The 21,229-nt window shown below is 40.9% G+C and overlaps 1 protein-coding gene across 8 annotated transcripts in view; it reads right to left on the bottom strand.

The window, feature by feature from the left end:
• ttyh1 (tweety family member 1) overlaps positions 1-21,229 on the bottom strand; it is a 38,747-nt gene that overhangs the window by 7,877 nt on the left and 9,641 nt on the right. For 7 of the 8 annotated variants that reach the window (XM_077209708.1, XM_077209709.1, XM_077209706.1 and 4 more), the window contains exons 2-8: positions 19,024-19,193; positions 8,225-8,454; positions 6,245-6,356; positions 3,885-4,225; positions 2,674-2,769; positions 2,321-2,393; positions 566-641 (exon numbers count right to left, since the gene is read on the bottom strand). In XM_077209708.1, coding sequence (XP_077065823.1) covers positions 566-641; positions 2,321-2,393; positions 2,674-2,769; positions 3,885-4,225; positions 6,245-6,356; positions 8,225-8,454; positions 19,024-19,158 — 1,063 coding nt within the window. In that variant the 5' untranslated portion in view covers positions 19,159-19,193. The remainder of the gene's footprint in view (positions 1-565; positions 642-2,320; positions 2,394-2,673; positions 2,770-3,884; positions 4,226-6,244; positions 6,357-8,224; positions 8,455-19,023; positions 19,194-21,229) is intronic. The other variant, XM_077209710.1, reaches the window with a different exon arrangement.

Genomic DNA, 21,229 nt, shown 5'->3' with positions numbered 1-21,229 from the left:
AACTAGACGGACATGCTTGACAGAGATATTTTCGCATGCAGAGTTTAAATTTACTGTTGTTTGATGAATTTTCACAATTTTGCAATCCACTTCTCTGCGTTTTGATTGTTTTCTATGTCAACATTAACTAGACAGACACGCTTTACAGATATTTTAGTAGGCAGCTAAAAATATTTTTACATTTACTGTTGTTTAACGAATCCAGTCATTTCATTAGGAATCCACAAGATCAAGATTTTCCCATGAGGGTGAACCATTTCTCCACACGGATTTTACAATGGGTTCAAGTTGGTCACAAGGTTTTCTCACGTCAACCTACAGAATTTGACTTGGTTTGAAAGTGACTTCTGTGTGAGCGGGGCTTTGTGTATCGTTACACTTTGGACAATAGACAATGGATCTTTTTTAGCCATAATTCAGTTGACAATTTTCTAATGACACCGATTGTGCCTTTTTGAACAGCCTTCACGGTGGGACTGTAACTGATGCCCTACAATGCTGCCAACGTAGGCAACTCAATAAGTTTTGAAACAGAGCAATTGCGTATGAAAGAGCTTTACAGCACCTGTGCTTGTCCTAGAGTTGAAGTGTGTGGAGTTAAGCACAAATGTGTTTGGGTCAAAGCAAAAATCACTCAGGGCCTGAGAGAGAAAGAGAGAGAGGGATAAAAAAAAAAAGAGCAAGAAAGGGAAGTGAGCACAAGCAAATACAGAAGAGAGATGTTAACAGTGTGGCACAGTGACCAAGTGACATACTTTCCCTCAGTCTCACTCATCCCACTGCTCTCACTGCTATTGATCTACAGTATTCACTGACACATATGCAAACTGCCCCTAAATCCTCATCTTTTTTCTCATCCCTCAACCAGTTTTCCGATCTTTCCTCTTGTCCACTCTGCACTGTCTGTCTCTTTAACACACACTTTAATTAATCAAAGTGAATAGCACTTAATATTGCCACGAGATTCACAAGAGGACTAAAGAGGGTCAGGAGAAAGAGAGAGAGTGAGCGCTGGAGAGAGGACAGGAAAACTGAGAATGTGTGTGTGTATATATTATAAAGGGGAAGCACTAGGCAATTGTTCCTCTTGACTGGAACTGGACAATGAAACTCTTGTTTTGAAGGCCAGCAACTGCCATCTCGTCCTGTCACTTTCTTTCTTTCTTTCTTTCTTTCTTTCCTTCTTTCTTTCTTTCTTTCTTTCTTTCTTTCTTTCTTTCTTTCTTTCCTTCTTTCTTTCTTTCTTTGTTTCTTTCACATCATCGGTATGGCCATTAAAGATTTTGGTTGAGGTTCTTACTGGTGACCCATAATATTTATCATTCATAATATACAACCCTTCATATAGACGCTGCCCTTCTAATATCTGAGCTTGGTGAACTTTTTAGTTTAAGTTTTTTAAAAGAAGTATCTTATGCTCACCAAGGCTGCATTTATATAATAATAATAATATTGTGATTTTTTTTTTTACAATTTAAAATAATTCTTATATTTAATTTATGTTCAAAAATGTAATTTATTCCTGTGTTCAAAGCTGAATTTCCAGCATCATTACTCCAGTCTTCAGTGTCACATGATCCTTCAGAAATCAGTCTAATTGTCTGATTTGGGGCTCAAGAAACATTTCTTATTATCAAAGTTAGTATATTTGTGGGAAAAGTCTTTGAGAAAAATGTCTTTACTGCCAATGTATTGCCTTTTTGCTGAATAAAATTATTAATTTCTTCCCCAAACTTCCCTTACTTACCGTTTTGAACAGTGTATTTCCATTTGTAATTTTACATTTATATTTTCATATATTTTTTAAGTCCAGCTGACCATTACTGCTGTATTCCTGTCAGCACACTCACTCTCTCTCACTCTCTTCTTTTTCTTTTCCTATTTGTTTTTAAGATCTCTTATCCTCATCTTCAACAGAGCATCCATGTTTCCCTTATTTTTTTTTTTACAAAGAAACACAGGCACTCAGATTCACACGCACAGAAGCTTTAATCTCTGCCCTATTTTCCCCTGTTTTTGGGATTGTGCCATGACTGCTGAGTTCCCAGAGTGGAAAACCTTTTTCATTATAAAACACGCACAAACACACTCTATTCCTCTCTTCCTCTTTCATAAGCAGACAATAAGTGACTGCATCTTGGCTGGTGTGACCTTCGAAAACTTAAAGTCAAATTCACAGAGCTTTGGCTGGACACAAATGCCTCTGCAAAGCGAGCTGACACACACTCATTCACACACAGATGGCGGTATTTTGTGCTGGATGTCGGCTTGCGGAGAGCTGTTGTTTTTCTTTCGGGCTAGACGTTGCTTGAATACTCACCACCACTGTGGCCGTCTCCAGGCCGAGAGAACCCCAACTCAGAAACAGAGCCAACCAGGCCAGCACTGTCATCCTGCAAATGCACGCACACACACACACAACCACACACACACACACACACACACACACATTTTAACCATCTGCCTCTCTGTGGCTGAGTGGGTGTCAGTAAGCTAAAATAAAACTACCCTTTTTCTGTACGCATTTTCTATCTTACATAATATATACATAATATACATACTAAAACATTACTATGAATGTTTATGTTCTTTTTACATTATACAGGAATGCTGTGTGCATATCAAATCTACCAGACACTCACTTAAAGCTGTTCAGAAATGAGTGTAACTCACAGAATAAGTAGCCAGCGGGCCTGTTTGGCTAAACCCAGAAGAATAAAGAAACACACCACCAGATCCAGTAAAAGCAGCAGCACGTACGACAGCCACCTAAACAACAAACACAGAACAGACATTTTCACAACATCTTCAATACAGTGCTTTTCAGACCGTGAAATCTCAAAACCTAGACACACATTTTAGCAACACCTGCCAATGGCAAATAAACTGAATAAAATAAAGTAAAATAATAATAATATATTCTTATCATTTATTAATTCCTCAATATTATCAATTGTATAATTTAAAAAAATATGTTATGCCATAGATGCCATATTCAGCTGTGCTATATGCTGATGTGATGTATATACTGTATATATATACATTTTTATTTATTTATTTTATTTAGCAAGGAGGCATTAAACTGACCAAAAGTGACAGGAAATACATTTATGATGTTAAAAAACATATTTAAGTTTCAAATAAATGCTGTTCGTTTGAACTTTGAACTCTATTCACAAAAGAAATCTGGGGGGAAAAAGTATTTCAGTTTTCACAAAAATATCTAGCTGTTTTCAACATTGATAATGATAAGAAATGTTTCTTGAACAGCAAATCATCATTTTAGAATGATTTCTGAAGGATCATGTGACACTGAAAACTGGAGTAATGATGATGAAAATTCACAGAAAGACATTTTAAAATATATTAATATAGAAACTGTTATATATTGTAAGAATATTTTACAATATTACAGTTTTTTGAGTAATGATGCTGAAAATTCAGCTTCGCCATCACAGGAATAAATTACATTTTACAAGAAAATAGAAAACATTAATAATTAATAAACATTATTAATATCTCACATTATTGCTGCTTTGACTGTATTTTGATCAAATAAATGTGAGCATAAGAGACTTCTTTCAAAAACATAAAAAAACCTACTGAGCCCAAACTTTTGACCAGCACGGGTCAGAGTATCATTCTTACATTTCAATATTTTAATCAGTTTCAAAGGACAAACAAGAGTTTCTTTGCTCTTTTACAATAAAGAACTTTTATGGACCGTGACAGTTTAAACTTCAAACATCTTGACTAAGAATAAAATTCTTCAAGGCATAGAATATGGCCCTTTTGAGCATTTTGTTTTACGATATATTTTTATCAACTAAATATTAACACTGAACACACAAATCTGGACAAATCTGCTTTTGAAATCTCCTCACCTATAGTCTTCATTCACCATGAGGGTGTTGGCTGCCCAGCCTGGGGAGAAGGGCGCAGGCATGCTGTTGGCGGATGGACTGAGAGTGGTGGCTACAGAAGGTGGGGCTGGGGTAAGTGCTCCTACTATGCTTTCGCTTCCATTCGCCCTGTAAAATCCATCACCGATGGGAATCAGACCTCTTCCCAGAGTCAGGTTGGAGAGGATAGACACGACCCGCTCTGAAAGACGCCTGCAGGAGCGTGTGGGCACGAGAGCCGGCTTATGTCCTCCAAACACATCCTCCAAAGAGGTCAAGGGTCCTGAGACAGACTGCTGCAGCCCGGCCACGGTGTCTGACACCTGGACAGTGAAGGGGAGAAGATTATAATGAAATATTTCACTATGAATGGCATGAACCCAATGCATTTATACCCAGATCTGATTTATAAACATTCTAGCTTAAATAAAAAAAGAAAAGGGTAACACTTTACAATAAGGTCCCATTAGTTGACATTAGTTCATGCATTAACTAACATTAAAGGGTTAGTTCAACCAAAAATTATGTCATCATTTACTCACCCTAATATTGTCCCAAACCCATAAGACTTTCAAACATCTTAAGAACTCAAATGAAGATCTTTTTGATGAAATCTGAGAGCTTACTGTCCCTCCATTGACAGCTACGCAACTACCATTTTGAATCTTCAAATAGTTTATTAACAGGACGTAAAAAAAGAATCCATATGAATTGGATTAGCGGTTAATTCCAAATTTTCTCAATTGCTTTCTCAAAAGAGTCAATTGCTTTGTATGATGAACAGATTGAATTTAGGCCTTTTTTCACATTTAAACCTTGATCAGCGAACATAAACAGAGGTTCAACCGAACCTGCTTGAAGTGTGAAAATAAACCTCATTGGTTCTTGCTGAAGCTCAAACATCCTGAGTAACACGAGAATGAACCTCATTTTATTCTCGCATGTCAAGCCAACATGCTTGGGCTTCCATTTATCACAACTGTTGTGTGAGTTGATGAATATTTAAATGTGAATAAAATCCTAAATTCAATCTGTTCATCATATAAAGCGATTGTGTTTCTTCAGAAAATTTGGACTAAACCGCTCAATTCATATGGACTAGTTTTACATTCTCTTTATGAACTTTTTAAAGCGTCAAAGTGGCAGTAGCGTAGGCTGTCAATGGAAGGACAGAAATCGCTCAGATTTTAATAAAAATATCTTCATTTGTGTTCCGAATATGAACAAAAGTCTTACGGGTTTGGAACACAACATGAAGGTGAGCAATTAATGACAGACTTTTCATTTTTGGGTGAACTATCACTTTAACAATGAGAAATACAGTTACAGCATTTATTAACCTTTGTTGAAGTCGGCATGAAACAAAAGTTGTGATAGTCTATTGTGACGCATATACAAGTAAACCGGCTTTTCGAACAAGAAAAAATATAGGGCGGGACTTGATTTTGTTCGTCGGGATTTGATTGGATCGTTGGACTGTTGTGGTTTTCTGTTGCTGTGATGTCATGTGAGTGACGTCATCAGAGAAGAGAAGAGATGTCGCTGCAAGAGGGAGGGGAAGTTTTTTTGATTAAAGATTACGACGGCACATGAATTTATAATAAATACTCCAATATTCCATTAAAAAAAACAAGAACAGTCAAATTTGATTTCATTGGACCTTAAATGTTATTAACTGTTCATTGTTAGTTCATGTAAGCTTAGGCCCTTATTATCACAACATTTGATTTTAATGATGTATAGTAAACGTTAAAATTAACATTAACTAAGATTACTAAATGCTTTACAAGTGTTTTTCTTTTTTTGTTTGTTTATGTAGTTAACAAATGGAACCTTATTGTAAAGTGTTACCAAGAAAAGAGTAGTGGAAAAGATCTGTGGGATATTGAGAACAATGGAATGGAGTTGCAAAAGTAGGAATGAATGGAGAGGGTCTTATAAAAGTACACTAGAAGTAAAGTAGGTCATTAATCAGATTGACATACATTCATCGATTGACCATATGAGCAACCAGCCAAATCAATACACACACACACACACACACACACACACACACACACACACACACACACACACACACACAACACACACACACACACACACACACACACACACACACACACACACACACACACACACACACACACACACACACACACACACACACACACACACACACACACAGATAAGACTCATCTGAATTCCCCTGTTTGGTTATAGCAATCACAGTGTGTTTGCTGAACATCCTGTATTTCTTTTGGTCCCCTGGCGCTTCAAAAGGAGATTCATGGAATAAGCTTTTGTGTATGTATGAGCGCGTGTGTGTGCATTTCTGTTCTCACCAGAAGATCGATGGAAGCCAGCGTGTAATTGGCAGTGAGCAAGGATGAGGTCAACTGATACATCCCATCGTTTGCCTCACTGTTGCCGTAGAAACCAATGCCTATGGCAACACTACAAAAAGCAGAAATATGAAAAAGGAAACAAGGAGAGGAAACAAAGAAGGAGAAAGTGAGAGGGAGGAAAGACAGAATAAATAGAGAATTGAAAGTAAGAAAGAGAAAACCAAATGAGACATATTTAATCTAGTTACACGTATACACTACCCTGCAAAAATTTGGGGTTGGTAAGATTTTTAAATGTTTTTGAAAGAAGTATAATGCTCACTAATGCTGCATTTATTTAATCAATAATTTTAATAATTTCAAAAATATTATTAAAATTTAAATAACTGTTTTATTAAGGTTTTATAAACTGGTTTTGATATTTTAATATATTTTCAAATTTAATTTATTACTGAGATGGCAAAGCTGAATTTCCAGCAGCTTTTACTCCAGTCTTCAGTGTCACATGATCCTTCAGAAATCATTCTAATATGCATTTCAATACATTTCAAGAAAGTTCAAATTTATTTGAGTATGAAATCTTTTCTAACATGTCACTTTAGATCAAAAGAATACATCCTTGCCAATTCTTAAAAAAAATAAAAAATCTTACTGACTAAAAACATTTGAATGATAGTGTACATATTAAATAGTTTTTAATGCAAACAGACTTAAAAAAAGAGCACTGGAATCCAAACCATCAACACTGAAAATCCACTCATTTACATATCTATTTCACATTCAAATATTCAGATTAATGCTTGGACCAGATGCTTGTCCAATCCTTTCCGACCTGCCAAAAATAGCACAGCCCAGTCTCTCGCTGTTTGACCCAGATTAAGCCAAAGAAAGCAGAAGAGTGTGTTTATGTGTTTTAAACGATAATTAATATTGCAATGCGAGCAGTAAAGGTGTTTATATGGCTATATGCAGTCCTTGCTGTAAATCAGCATGTAGCTTTTGAATCCCTCAGAAAAAGAGGTCAACATGGAAGGGAAGGTGGTGATGTCATGGGGGTGGAACACGTGCCACATCAGAACGTTTGCATCATACAATCACGCACAGAGCAAACCAAACCAACTCTCATAGAAACAATGATAATTTACACAAGTAATTTATGTGTGACATAAACAGCATTAATATGTCATGCTGATGTTTCAGATCAATGAGGCTTGAAAAAGCATTGGGTTTCATATTCATAAATATGTTAAATGGGATGTTTCTGTATAATTGAAGGAAACCATCCTTTGCAATTGTGCATATGAAACAGCTTAACTTAGAAGAAATCATGATTTCTTTATCTAATGCAAGTCTAGAAATGGGGAAGGGAATACTATTTAGTTGCTAATAATAGAAGCCCTGAACAGTTTACTGTTTCTGCACTCTGATGTGTGAAAGCACAATATGGCGCGAGTTAAATACAATGGGGAACATTTCTCTTTTTCACTCATCAGTACCTTCCCAGAGGGACTGAATAGATGATGTTAGGTGCTAAATGTCATCTACTCTTTAAATGATGCGAATTGCTTGATCGCTGAAGCTGCCATAAACAAGACACCGATGATGTCATCAAAGTCCTGTTGTTGCGCATCAAAAATATAACACAATACACACAGAAATTATGGAGGAGCATTATATATATATATATATATATAATTTATTCAACTTTTAAACTTTATAGACTTAATAAATCTAAATTGCGGGCATAGAACAAATATTGCAGTCCAATGTGTTTTAAAAAATGTTAATACATTTGTTTGTTTTTATTGAGCCAGGAGGCATTTAGATGTACCATCGGTCGGATTTTCAGAGTTCACCAAACTTTTCTCTGGTATTCTGGTGAATTTCTCGAGAAAAAATATTTTTGAATTAAAAAAAATATCCTTAAAAGATAGTAATCATTGGCATATTAAAATTACTGTCATTAACAGGTATTACCAACACAATGTGACGGCTGCAACTGATACCCATGTGACACAGCAAATGCCTCGCCCTTTTTTCCCACTGTATCCATGGCCACCGCTGGCATCATCGTCTTCCTCCTCTTCCTCTGCATCCCTGCCCCCCTCGCCACGATGGCAGCAGCAGTAGTGGATGAGGAAGGAGAGAACGACAAGCAACGAGAGGACGAGAGCAATGGCGGAGAAACTGGAGAGGACCAGGAGAGTCTGTGAAAAGAGAGGATGGAAAAAGAGTAGGAAGAAAATACTTTTTACATATTAATTTACTAAGTACTAGCTGGTTTAGCGCATGACATCAGTTTTTTTAGATAATGTCTTTGGTCTAAGAAAGAGCAGTGGATTGTGAATCAAGTCTTGAATCTGATCATCATTAAACTAATTTAAGACTTGTCAAAAAATTTATTAATTACAATTTTTATATAAAGTTACACTGTAAAAAATATGTATTACGTTTTACAAGAAAATACTATTTCAGTCTTTCCACTTCAAAATGTCATGTTTAACTCAATGTGTTATTTGACTCTTTTTCTTCGAAATTATTTGTGAAATTTACAAGCAATTTCTGAGTATGAATTGTTTAAAGTAAATCTAACTTTGGTGAAAACATCAAATTGTTTTCAGTGTAAAAAAAGCAGAATATAGGCCTAAATACTGCATAGCTGCATACCTTTAAAGCACATGCATGTACTATATTGAAACCAGTGTGACATAAAATGGAGGATGTCTCTTTAATCTTATTGGCTAATACAGCATGGATGCTCCACTCAAACAGAGAGAAAGGAGAGGTATAATTAAGTGTTGCTGTCAGATTTATACACACATTGTCTATTCAGGTTACATAACTATGCATCTGCAATCTGGTCTCAATCCATCTTCCTCAGTTTCTCTCACTATCACTTTCTCCCCATGATCCCCTTCTACTTTCCCCATGGTTTCTCTCCATGTTTCCGCTCACTCATCCCTCACTGTTCTCCCCCTTTCTTTTTATCCACGCCACTGGATCTCTATTAATAATCTGTGACCTACTTAAATACATTCACTGCTTTTCCCTCTGATTCTCTCTCTTGTTTTTTTTAATCTCCTGCTCTCTCTCCTCTTCGTTGATTTCTCCTCTCTTCGCAATCCCACTATTACCCAAAAGTATTTCGCTCTTTCATTTCTCCTCTCAACCATCTCTCTTGCTCTCTCACTGTCCGTTATTTTCAAGCACATCTGTCTCTTATCATCTGCATCTTATCCTGTAAATCCATTCAGGCATCCAGCATAATCTGGATTTTTCTCTTCAACCTTTATCCAATTTGTGGTGAAGCTATTTCTTTTCCTAAGAGCAATCTCACTGTAGATGTTTAATTTCTGGATCGATAATGTCACCAATAGCCTGAAAAGACTGATCAACCATGAACTCTGAGGCTGTTTTTTAATTATATATTCTTCTGTTAGAGTCATTGGTTCATATTATTTTATCTTATTGTTTCACAGTGCAATTCCTGGTGAAGAAATACATTACCCATGATGCTGCAGAGAAATATCCACCAATCATACAATTGCAACAAACAAATGGGCGTCTCCATTGATCGCCCGCAACCATAAAGCACTGTTAAATATTCTACTAATAATCAACAAGTGTTTGCACTTTTTGTGGGCAGTCGACCTACAATTTCAGTGTGACGAACTTATAACTGTCTTTGCAAATCTGCATACTTAGATTAGGAGAGGAGAAAATATAATTTTAACAGAAAAGATTACACACTGAAGCAAAAGCATCAAACAGCATGCAAAATTTTTGTTTCTATTTAATCTCTTAATGCAGAAATATATAGATATATATCATATATAGGCTATCAAAATGTGTCTCAGATTTGTCTAAAACTTATATTTGCTAGTTAAAGGCACACTATGTAATTTTTCACCACTAGAGGTCGTTTATTCAAAACAAAGGCATAGCTTGATGATGTCTTGATTTCGCGGAATCAAGGGAGTTGTTGTCTTCACCTCTACAGCTTGTGGAGAATACGACGGGACTCGGGCAGAAATCATTATCATGGATGACCGGTAATGTATTAAAGATTTTATTAACGTTAAGAAAGCCGCTGGAGCGAAACGAGGCCGCTGGAGCGATTGCTAAAGAGAGACAAGCACGACACACAGCTCAAGCAGTGGAGCTTTTTGTTATGCTGTAAAACGCTTCTGCTTCTTCCGGTCATGCGTAAGTGGGGTAACGCAGCGTTGTTTTATCATATTAGAAACATTTGAGTGTGATGAAAGTTTTTATATTGCTACTCTGTGCATTCGCTTAGCGGCTACCAGATGAGACACTTGTTGCCCACTGCAGTGAGCTAGATCGATATTAGGCATGGTAAATAAGGTACTTGCGGTAAATCAAGAAAATGAGATTTAAACAAAAAGACTAACTATGTAGAGCTGTGTATGTCACGGAACACACACTGGAGGCAGAAAATCCAAAAGCAGTAGTTTAATATAAAAGGGCAATCCAAACTCTTAGTCATCCAGGCAGGGGTCAAAAGTCCAATAAGGCAATCCAAAACATAAAATACAACGAGAACCAGAATGATACAAATAACGGAAGTGTGGGGACATAATACAAGGACTCCGTGACACATACTGAAACAGACAGGGTTATATACACAGGGAATCGACAATGATAATGGGGAATTGGCTGAGTGCAATGATCAGTGATAAGAAACAGCTGAGTGCAATGATGAGACAAAGGATCGTGGGAAATGTAGTTCATAAGTGAAGGACACCGTGGGAAAGGAGGACATCTAGTGGACATCAGGGGAACACAAACCCAACACTGTGACATAACCCCCCCTCTACGGAGCGGCTACCAGACGCTCCATGACAACAACAAGAAACACAGAAAACACAACACAATATAATACAAGAGGTTCAGGAGGGAGGTGGAACGGTGGAGGATCAGGGGGAGGGAAGGTGGGCCAGGTCCATGAAGGGAGACAGGAACAAGGAGTGAGGGTTTAACCGGGGACCGGGGCAAAACAAAAAATCTATCGGGCATCCAGGGGTAAACACAAAGTCTATCGGGATGCCAGGGCGAGACGCACAGTTCATCGGGAGGCCAGGGCGAGACGCAAAGTCCATCGGGCGGCCAGGGCGAGACGCAAAGTCCATCGGGCGGCCAGGGCGGCGAAGACCCCTCGGGCGGCCAGGGCGGCGAAGACCCCTCGGGCGGCCAGGGCGGCCCCTCGGGCGGCCAGGTCGGCGAAGACCCCTCGGGCGGCCAGGTCGGCGAAGACCCCTCGGGCGGCCAGGGCGGCGAAGACCCCTCGGGCGGCCAGGGCGGCGAAGACCCCTCGGGCGGCCAGGGCGGCGAAGACCCCTCGGGCGGCCAGGGCGGCGAAGACCCCTCGGGCGGCCAGGGCGGCGAAGACCCCTCGGGCGGCCAGGGCGGCGAAGACCCCTCGGGCGGCCAGGGCGGCGAAGACCCCTCGGGCGGCCAGGGCGGCGAAGACCCCTCGGGCGGCCAGGGCGGCGAAGACCCCTCGGGCGGCCAGGGCGGCGAAGACCCCTCGGGCGGCCAGGGCGGCGAAGACCCCTCGGGCGGCCAGGGCGGCGAAGACCCCTCGGGCGGCCAGGGCGGCGAAGACCCCTCGGGCGGCCAGGGCGGCGAAGACCCCTCGGGCGGCCAGGGCGGCGAAGACCCCTCGGGCGGCCAGGGCGGAGCAGACACCGGCTCAGGAACAGCAGACACCGGCTCAGGAACAGCAGACACCGGCTCAGGAACAGCAGACACCGGCTCAGGAACAGCAGACACCGGCTCAGGAACAGCAGACACCGGCTCAGGAACAGCAGACACCGGCTCAGGAACAGCAGACACCGGCTCAGGAACAGCAGACACCGGCTCAGGAACAGCAGACACCGGCTCAGGAACAGCAGACACCGGCTCAGGAACAGCCACAAGAACTGTAATAGTCACAAAAACAGACACAAACACAGGAACAGACACTGGCTCTGGAACAGACACTGGCTCTGGAACAGACACTGGCTCTGGAACAGACACTGGCTCTGGAACAGACACTGGCTCTGGAACAGACACTGGCTCTGGAACAGACACTGGCTCTGGAACAGACACTGGCTCTGGAACAGACACTGGCTCTGGAACAGACACTGGCTCTGGAACAGACACTGGCTCTGGAACAGACACTGGCTCTGGAACAGACACTGGCTCTGGAACAGACACTGGCTCTGGAACAGACACTGGCTCTGGAACAGACACTGGCTCTGGAACAGACACTGGCTCTGGAACAGACACTGGCTCTGGAACAGACACTGGCTCTGGAACAGACACTGGCTCTGGAACAGACACTGGCTCTGGAACAGACACTGGCTCTGGAACAGACACTGGCTCTGGAACAGGCATTGGCTCAGCCTCCGGCTCTGGAACAGGCATTGGCTCAGCCTCCGGCTCTGGAACAGGCATTGGCTCAGCCTCCGGCTCTGGAACAGGCATTGGCTCAGCCTCCGGCTCTGGAACAGGCATTGGCTCAGCCTCCGGCTCTGGAACAGGCATTGGCTCAGCCTCCGGCTCTGGAACAGGCATTGGCTCAGCCTCCGGCTCTGGAACAGGCATAGGCTCTGGAACAGGCATTGGCTCTGCCTCCGGCTCTGGAACAGGCATAGGCTCTGGAACAAGCATTGGCTCTGCCTCCGGATCTGGAACGGGCAATGGCTCTGCCTCCAGCTCTGGAACAGCAGACACTAGCTCCGGCTCTGGAACAGCAGACATGGGCATGTCCAGGATCCGAACCAGACGCTCCAGATAGTCCAGATCCAAGAAGGCAGACGGCACTGGCTCTGCCTCCGGCTCTGGAACGGATACTGGCTCTGCCTCCGGCTCTGGAACAGGCATTGGCTCTGCCTCCGGCTCTGGAACCGGCAATGGCTCTGCCTCCGGCTCTGGAACCGGCAATGGCTCTGCCTCCGGCTCTGGAACCGGCAATGGCTCTGCCTCCGGCTCTGGAATGGGCACTGGCTCTGCCTCCGGCTCTGGAACGGCCATTGACTCTGCCTCCGGCTCCGGCTCTGGAACAGCAGACACTGGTTCCGGCTCTGGAACAGCAGACACGGGCATGTCCAGGATCCGAGCCAGACGCTCCAGATAGTCCCGGCCCAGGAAGGCGGACGGAACGTGAACAGTCTCTCGCTGGGCAGACGTGACGTGAACAGTCTCTCGCTGGGCAGACGTGACGTGAACAGTCTCTCGCTGGGCAGACGTGACGTGAACAGTCTCTCGCTGGGCAGACGTGACGTGAACAGTCTCTCGCTGGGCAGACGTGACGTGAACAGTCTCTCGCTGGGCAGACGTGACGTGAACAGTCTCTCGCTGGGCAGACGTGACGTGAACAGTCTCTCGCTGGGCAGACGTGACGTGAACAGTCTCTCGCTGGGCAGACGTGACGTGAACAGTCTCTCGCTGGGCAGACGGAACGTGAACAGTCTCTCGCTGGGCAGACGGAACGTGAAGATTCTCTGACTGGGCAGACGGGACGTGAACAGTCTCTGACTGGGTAGACGGGACGTGAACAGTCTCTGACTGGGCAGACGGGACGTGAACAGGCTCTCGACCACCTCCTCCACTGCGACCTCCACGGGTTCCACGAAACTTAACTAATCGGGTCCCCTTAAAAAACTCCCTTCTCTCCCGCTCGGTGGCTGGGGAAGAGATATTGAGAAACATACCGCTGGATCTTGTGTGACGGAGTCCTTCTGTCACGGAACACACACTGGAGGCAGAAAATCCAAAAGCAGTAGTTTAATATAAAAGGGCAATCCAAACTCTTAGTCATCCAGGCAGGGGTCAAAAGTCCAATAAGGCAATCCAAAACATAAAATACAACGAGAACCAGAATGATACAAATAACGGAAGTGTGGGGACATAATACAAGGACTCCGTGACACATACTGAAACAGACAGGGTTATATACACAGGGAATCGACAATGATAATGGGGAATTGGCTGAGTGCAATGATCAGTGATAAGAAACAGCTGAGTGCAATGATGAGACAAAGGATCGTGGGAAATGTAGTTCATAAGTGAAGGACACCGTGGGAAAGGAGGACATCTAGTGGACATCAGGGGAACACAAACCCAACACTGTGACAGTGTAACAATGATTAGTTTTCTGTCCATGAATGTATCCAAACAGTTGCTCGCCTGTCTAATAAAACACATAATATACTAAAAGGTCTTTGGTGTTTCTATGGTTTCTACTAAATAAAACCGGAAATCGAGGGTAACCTGGGTATGATGTCATTGATAGTCATCCGACGCACGGACACGGTCTGTGTCCTAGTTAAAACTGCTTATTTCTCTGGATTTAAACATTCTTAAAATCATTTGGGATAATGTACATAGTTCAACAAAATACATAACATTGTTCTAGTGGTTTTTGGATTTTGATCCAAAAATCATACATAGTGTGCCACTGCCTTTAAGTTCACTTATCACATTAGAACTAACAGCGATAGTTTAGAATGTTTTTGAGAAGTGACTAAGGCCGTGTGTCCACCAAAGCGTTTTTAGTCAGCTGAAAACGCTAGACGCTCTGCTGAAAATGCCTAGCTGTGGGCGCTTGAGAGCGTTTTGGCAGCGCAGCGTTTTTTCAGTTGAGACAATTTGTTGCTATGATACAGAATATCCGCAGGACAGTTTACTTGTAACTGATTTCGTAGATAATTTGTTTCATGCAAAAAATTTAATTTTCATCCATTTTGTTCGGTTAGCTCTGCTGGTTGACGTCCTTGTACAGAAAGAATGTTGTGACAGTTGGTCGGTGTGGTATTTGTCCCGCCCCTCCTCCACTGTGATTGGACGGCTGTGTAAAAAGTGACAGTGATGAGCGCAGCGTTTTACCCAAAGTTGAAAATTTTTCAACTCTCGGCGACCAGTAAAAAACGCCGGGCGCTCAGCGCTTGAGCGTTAAATACACGCTCAGCGCCACGTTACGCTCATGGTGTTTAAAAAACACGGCGCTCCCATTGAAAACAATTGGAATTTTACGCCAGCTGCGTGAAAAAACACTTTGGTGGACACACGGCCAGAGCAACAAGTAGGGGACTTTTATACAAGAGTTCAATAAACAAGATATTAATATTTAGTAACTTGTAGAAACAATATTGCCATTGACTTTCTAAACTTTTTGCTCAGTCAACAAAGAAAAGCTTCAAAGAAGCCACAGTACAAGACACACTAGTTGTGTTTCATTCCTGAATCCTGAATAATTTGGTTAAGTGAATGATTCAATGAATCATCCATTTAGACTGTCACATGTTTTGTTCTGGAATTAATCAGTGTGGTTGAATGAATCTGTTGGATAAATTAATCAGTGATTCAATCATAAAGTTACTGGTCACCACCAGAGTATGTGTGCGGAGTGGAGTGTGAGCGGAGCGGAGTGATTTTGAATGGAGTGTGGAGCGGATTTTTTTAAAGTAGTGGTTTTCACTCACTCCGAGAGCGCTCCACTACCACTCCATCACGAGTACAATTCATGCCAATGGCACATTATAGAACTGCATTTTTAGTGAGGATTCACACGTTAAACACATTTAGCTAGGATGATACAGATGGATCGCTCAAATCAGAAAACAATTTGAAGGTTATGATGACACCGATGGACATGAGTGGCTGCGGGAGGTTAAAGTTCTCAAGCTGAAAGCACATTTTAAACAGGTAACACTTATTCACACACGTAATCTCTCTCTCTCACTAATGCATTGCATTCAAACAAATGTAATCTTACAGTGCTGTCTATATTTGATTTCGAATTAGCAGAAATCTGTAAGAAATGTAGCGACCCGTAGATAAAATAACTGATGAAAATGTTTCAATCTTTTTTTCTTCTTTCCAAACAAAATGTGCACTACAAAAAGCAGCAATGATATTTAACCTTTAATGCTGATAACCATGTAATAAGCTTAGCATGTCATAGCTTGGCAATAAACCACATTAAAACTATTTTCCTAGTATTGTTTATTTTATTTTATTTTTTCATTTAATATGCTTATATATTATGAGCAGAACTTTTGCGAGATTTCAAAGCATACTTATAAATATTTTAGTCGCAATTTTTCTCGGGGAGCGAAGACGGAGCGGTGTTTCTGATATCAGTGAGCGAGAAGTGGAGCGTGGAGCGGTAAATGGTGAACCCGGAGCGGAGTTGGAGCGGAGTGATTATTAAATGCTTAGAGCGCGTAGGGAAAATTGTTGCCGCTCCACTCCGTTCACATACTCTGGTCACCACCAACTGGTGTAAAGATAATGGTAACCTACATATAACGTATGCATGTTATTGAAAAATTACTTCCATGGACTGAGCGTCTGTCTGAAATGGCCGAATCACGGACTTGTATTCAAATTTGAGAGCCGAAACTAATGGTACATAAAAAAATGACATGTTTATTAATATTTTACATATTTCATATTTTCTCAACCAAAATGGAATGTACACATCCTCATTTAAGCCACAGTAACTGCTTCATGGTTCCTTTTCTAATGTGTTGGACATATATAGTCATATCGTTTATCAAAATGTAAGTAAATGGAAACATACACGTAAACGGATCTCTGTCATAATGGAGTTTTCATTTTTACATCAGTCCATCATGCTTTTAGTCTCTGATACTGCAAGTCTATGGTTCTTTAGCGACTGACATTAGATAATTTGAGATACAATTTTGAGTCAATTCATCTTTCAACTGCAGACAGAAAAGTGCTTTTAATGGTTTTGACTATAACACTCCAGTTTAATCTCTCTGAGAGTGTGTTAGAGTGTAAGAGTGCCGCAGAGAGAGAATGTCATGCGAGTCAATGTGTAAATATTTCTGACAGCAAGAAAAAAGACATTTCTGCAATTATTTTCAGGGAAAAGCACGGTAAAGTAGTTCCAGGCAGGTCTTGACCGCATTACAGTTCCATATCACCTCGTCAAATGATTTCAGTTATTTTAAAGCAGCACTATGCCGTTTTTTAAGCTTAACTGAACAGCTTCGGAGTTATTGGAATGGTTATATGACTCTTTTCGGGTTGAATGGTGGTCGTCTCGCCCCCCCTCTGGTGCCTGTGAGCGGAAAAAATGCACTTGCAACTTTGGGCCGGCGGACATCCGTCAGGAAGTATCGCGTGATTTCAGCTTTCGCGATGTAACAAATTGCTCCACGGCACTGCACAGTGCACACATTACACTGTGTCCGGCTATAGCTATAAGAACAACTATCGTCATGGCTAAGCCGGCATATAAGAAGCAGAAAGCTAGGCAAAGCAAAGAAAGCATTGTCGGAGGAACAGAGAAAGAGGAAACGGCAGACTGACCGAGCGAGGAGTCAGACACGAGTAAACATCGGACCTGCGTTTCCAGAATGGCGAAAAAAAACAAAGAAAGTGCGGTCGGAAGAGTCTAGAAAAAGGTAACGAGAATCTGACAGCGTGAGGAACACGAGTACCACTCTTTCAGGCTTTCACTGTTAAAGTTGATTCCTGCGATTATAATGAGAACAGTTGTCAATATCTCACATAATTATCAGGACATAAATAAGCCACGTTGTAAATAGTGTAAATCAGCGCAATTTGCAAACTATTATGATAAATTGCAATAACCATGTGTTACGCCCGCCTGGTTGCCTCTACTGGAGCTGCTACACAGTCCAGGTGTTAGCTGAGCAACAGGTGTATTCCATCCCTAATTAACTCCTTATATGGAGTAGTATAAAGATCTGTGATTGGGGAGTGAGCGGTCTCTCTTAGTCTCAGCTCTTAGTCTCAGCTCGCAGCTCTGAGGCTCTGTCTCTGAGGCTCAGCCTACAACAGCAAAAGAACCAAAACCCACAATGACACTGACCAAGCAAATAAATATAGTAAACAATAGGATAAAAATGACAAATTATGTCCATGTTTTTTGCCTCAAAATTACGTTTTATTATGTACGGAAAGCACATACTCTCTTTCTCCAGCTCTCTCTCCCACTCAAACACACACACATAGAGTATGGAACTCTCCCACACACCTGCACAGAAACGAGTGGTCAGCGCTGCTCTGATGATTTTATCAGTAAAATATTTTGACAACTTAAAAGCTAAATGAATTCCTCACTAGCGAGGTAGATAAACATACAGTTTCCCTATTAGTAGAGACGCTGCTGCCGAACACTGTTGAGAGACGCACCAGACTCAGGTAATTCGCATATGCTTAATTTCTCTCTCTCTCTCTCTCTCTCTCTCTCTCTCTCTCTAAATGCATTAATAACTGCATTAGCCTGCTATCAATGACTCAAGCCTCCGTCACTAGCTATAAAATACATTTTGGAATTAGCAACGCATAAGAAATTAGTCCCACTCACAAGAGCATTTTAAGGACAAAAACCTGACAAATGTCTTGAAATACATCTGAACAATGTTTTGAGGTACGGTAACCGTAGTATAAGTAGAATAATTGACTCCGGGCCATTGAATTATTGAAAAATAATGCAATAATGCGTAGCCGCATTACCACCTCAGGTGTGCATTATTATTCTAATAATTCAACGGCCCATCGTCAATTATTTCTTACATATTGCATATATGTGATATAACTTAGGCAAAATGACAGGGTGCAAACAAAGGAGAGAAAATAAAGAGCTAGACAAAAATAAATGTGTCTCTCCAAGCCTACCGCCAGCTGTCAGATGTGAAAATTGTTTCTGAGAGTGAGAAATAAGGAAAGGGCAGAGGAGAATTGAGTGTGCTTGAGAGAGAGAGGGTTACCTGCTGGTACTCCCAGCTGTCTGGAGTGAACACGCTGTCTCGGGTCTGCAGGGTCAAGTCCAGGCGAGGAATGACATGGCATAATCGTACCCATACCGATGGGGTGTAGTTGGGGACAGTTGCTATGGCCGCCATGAGTGCAGTAAATCACCTCTGTCTTTCTCAGATGTCTGTAATGGTTGAGAAACATGTGATTATTAAAGGTGCAGTAAGTGATTTCTGAGAAACGCTGTTAAAAGTGTATCGGACCGAGCACCACAACACACTTGTAGCCAATCAGTAGGGGGCGTATACACTCATGATGGGGGAGGAGAGAGAGTGAGTGAGAGGGAGATTTGAAGAAAGACTGTAGAAAGCAAGATGGCTGAGAGACATTACAACAGAGAAATCACTGGAAAAAGAAGGGTTATGATCAGGCAAACGTTTTAGGACCCACGCTAATATTAGAAAAACTTTCCAGCGTAAACTATGCGGGAAGGCCGCTTAGTAATATTGAGTAACATTGGTTTTGCTATGTTTCACATTAAATTGCTGTTATTGTAATGTTAACTATAGTAGCAGGACAGTTTTGAGTATCATTGTTTGTCTGGAGCTGGTGTTGCTGCTAGCGACTAAAAATAGAACACTTGCTTGCTTATAATGTATATATTCTTGTGTACAATGTTTTTTTTGCTCTTCCCTGTCGTTTGCTCGTCATCTTTGCTTCATTTTTCGAGTAACATTATTTTTGCATTGCGTATTTGTGCATTTTGAGGACGGAGCAGACATGGGAGGGGTGTGTTTGTTTGGGTTGATTTCAAATATCAACAGTTTCTCAGAAATCGCTTACTGCACCTTTAAGAGAAAACACCAAGATTGGCCTCTGAGCCAGCTATGTAATACATCACTTAAAAGTTTTTTTTTTATTAAAAACAGATTTCAGCTTTTTTATATATTTATATATATGAAAGTCACATTAAAACCACCTCAAAAACTATTTACATATCACCATTTATTTTAATACTTTTATCTATAGATTACATTTAAAGTCTCATAAATGTCCAAAACCTAGATTATGAAATGTATCCACTATAAAAATTATTTAAAAAAAAATCTATTATCTTTAGACAAACATTTTGTAAATATGTTTATTGCATAAATATAACATATATTATTAAAGTCGCCATGAAATAGAAGTTGCGTGACATTTATCTGAGTGAACAGCTTCTCGAACAAGAATTAGGAATTAATTGGATGGTTGTGGTTTGCTATTGCAGTGATGTCATGTGAGTGACAGGTTTTCCCGCCTTCACACCAGCAAACACATCATCAGAGAAGAGATGTCGCTGCAAGAGGGAGAAGTTAATTTGATTAAAGATATTGTTAATAAACTGCAATATTCCATAAACAATACAAATTGTCAATTTTGATTTCATGGTGACTAATTCTGTACATTATATATATTATGTTCACATGTATGTGAATAACTGCAGTGTGTGGACCACAGGTTTTCACTCATCATTACACTTGTGTATAAGGTTGAATGACAATAAAGTAAATCGATCTATTTACTTGATTTTTATCTTTTGATGTGGGGAAAAAAAAGAGGCAAAATCATTTAGATGTCTCTGAACAAACCAGAACAAGAAGGGGGAGAATGTAGCAAAGAGGAAAAGGGAATAACATGCAGAAATAACAGGGGAAACAAGGCATAGGATGAAAGTAGATTAAATATAGAAACACAAACACAAATGTTTTCATTACCAGGACAGAGGTCCACTGGGAAACAACATGGATTAAGTGATTAGATCATCAATGTTAAGAGAAGAGGTTTCTAAAAGGATACTTGAGCAAATGTTAGATCTTGATACATTTGACAACATCATTATGGGGTTTTAGAGGTGGGTGAGTGGGTGCTACACACAAAATCATACCATTCATCAGACATACAAAATAATTATGACCTCATCTGGGACTTTACATTTTGAAATCTTGTTCTCAAGATGGGAAAAGTCATTATGATATCATCAGGGTCATTCTTTCATTGTATTTAAATTATGATCTCATAATAAAACATTATGATCTCATAATAAAACACTTGATGACTTCATCGTTTTCAGTAATAACTCATAGACCAAATATTCCTAAATTGATTTATGGAATACATACATGGGATACATTCCAAAAACTTTATAACTTGGATTTGTAAAATTCAAATGACCTGGCT

Source organism: Siphateles boraxobius, unplaced genomic scaffold (genome assembly GCF_051911475.1).
Source record: "Siphateles boraxobius isolate OS27281-9 unplaced genomic scaffold, OSU_SipBor_1 12, whole genome shotgun sequence".
In the NCBI taxonomy this organism is placed as follows: domain Eukaryota; kingdom Metazoa; phylum Chordata; class Actinopteri; order Cypriniformes; family Leuciscidae; genus Siphateles; species Siphateles boraxobius.
Note: the sequence above shows the minus strand (reverse complement) of the source record. Positions and strands in the feature narration are given on the sequence as shown.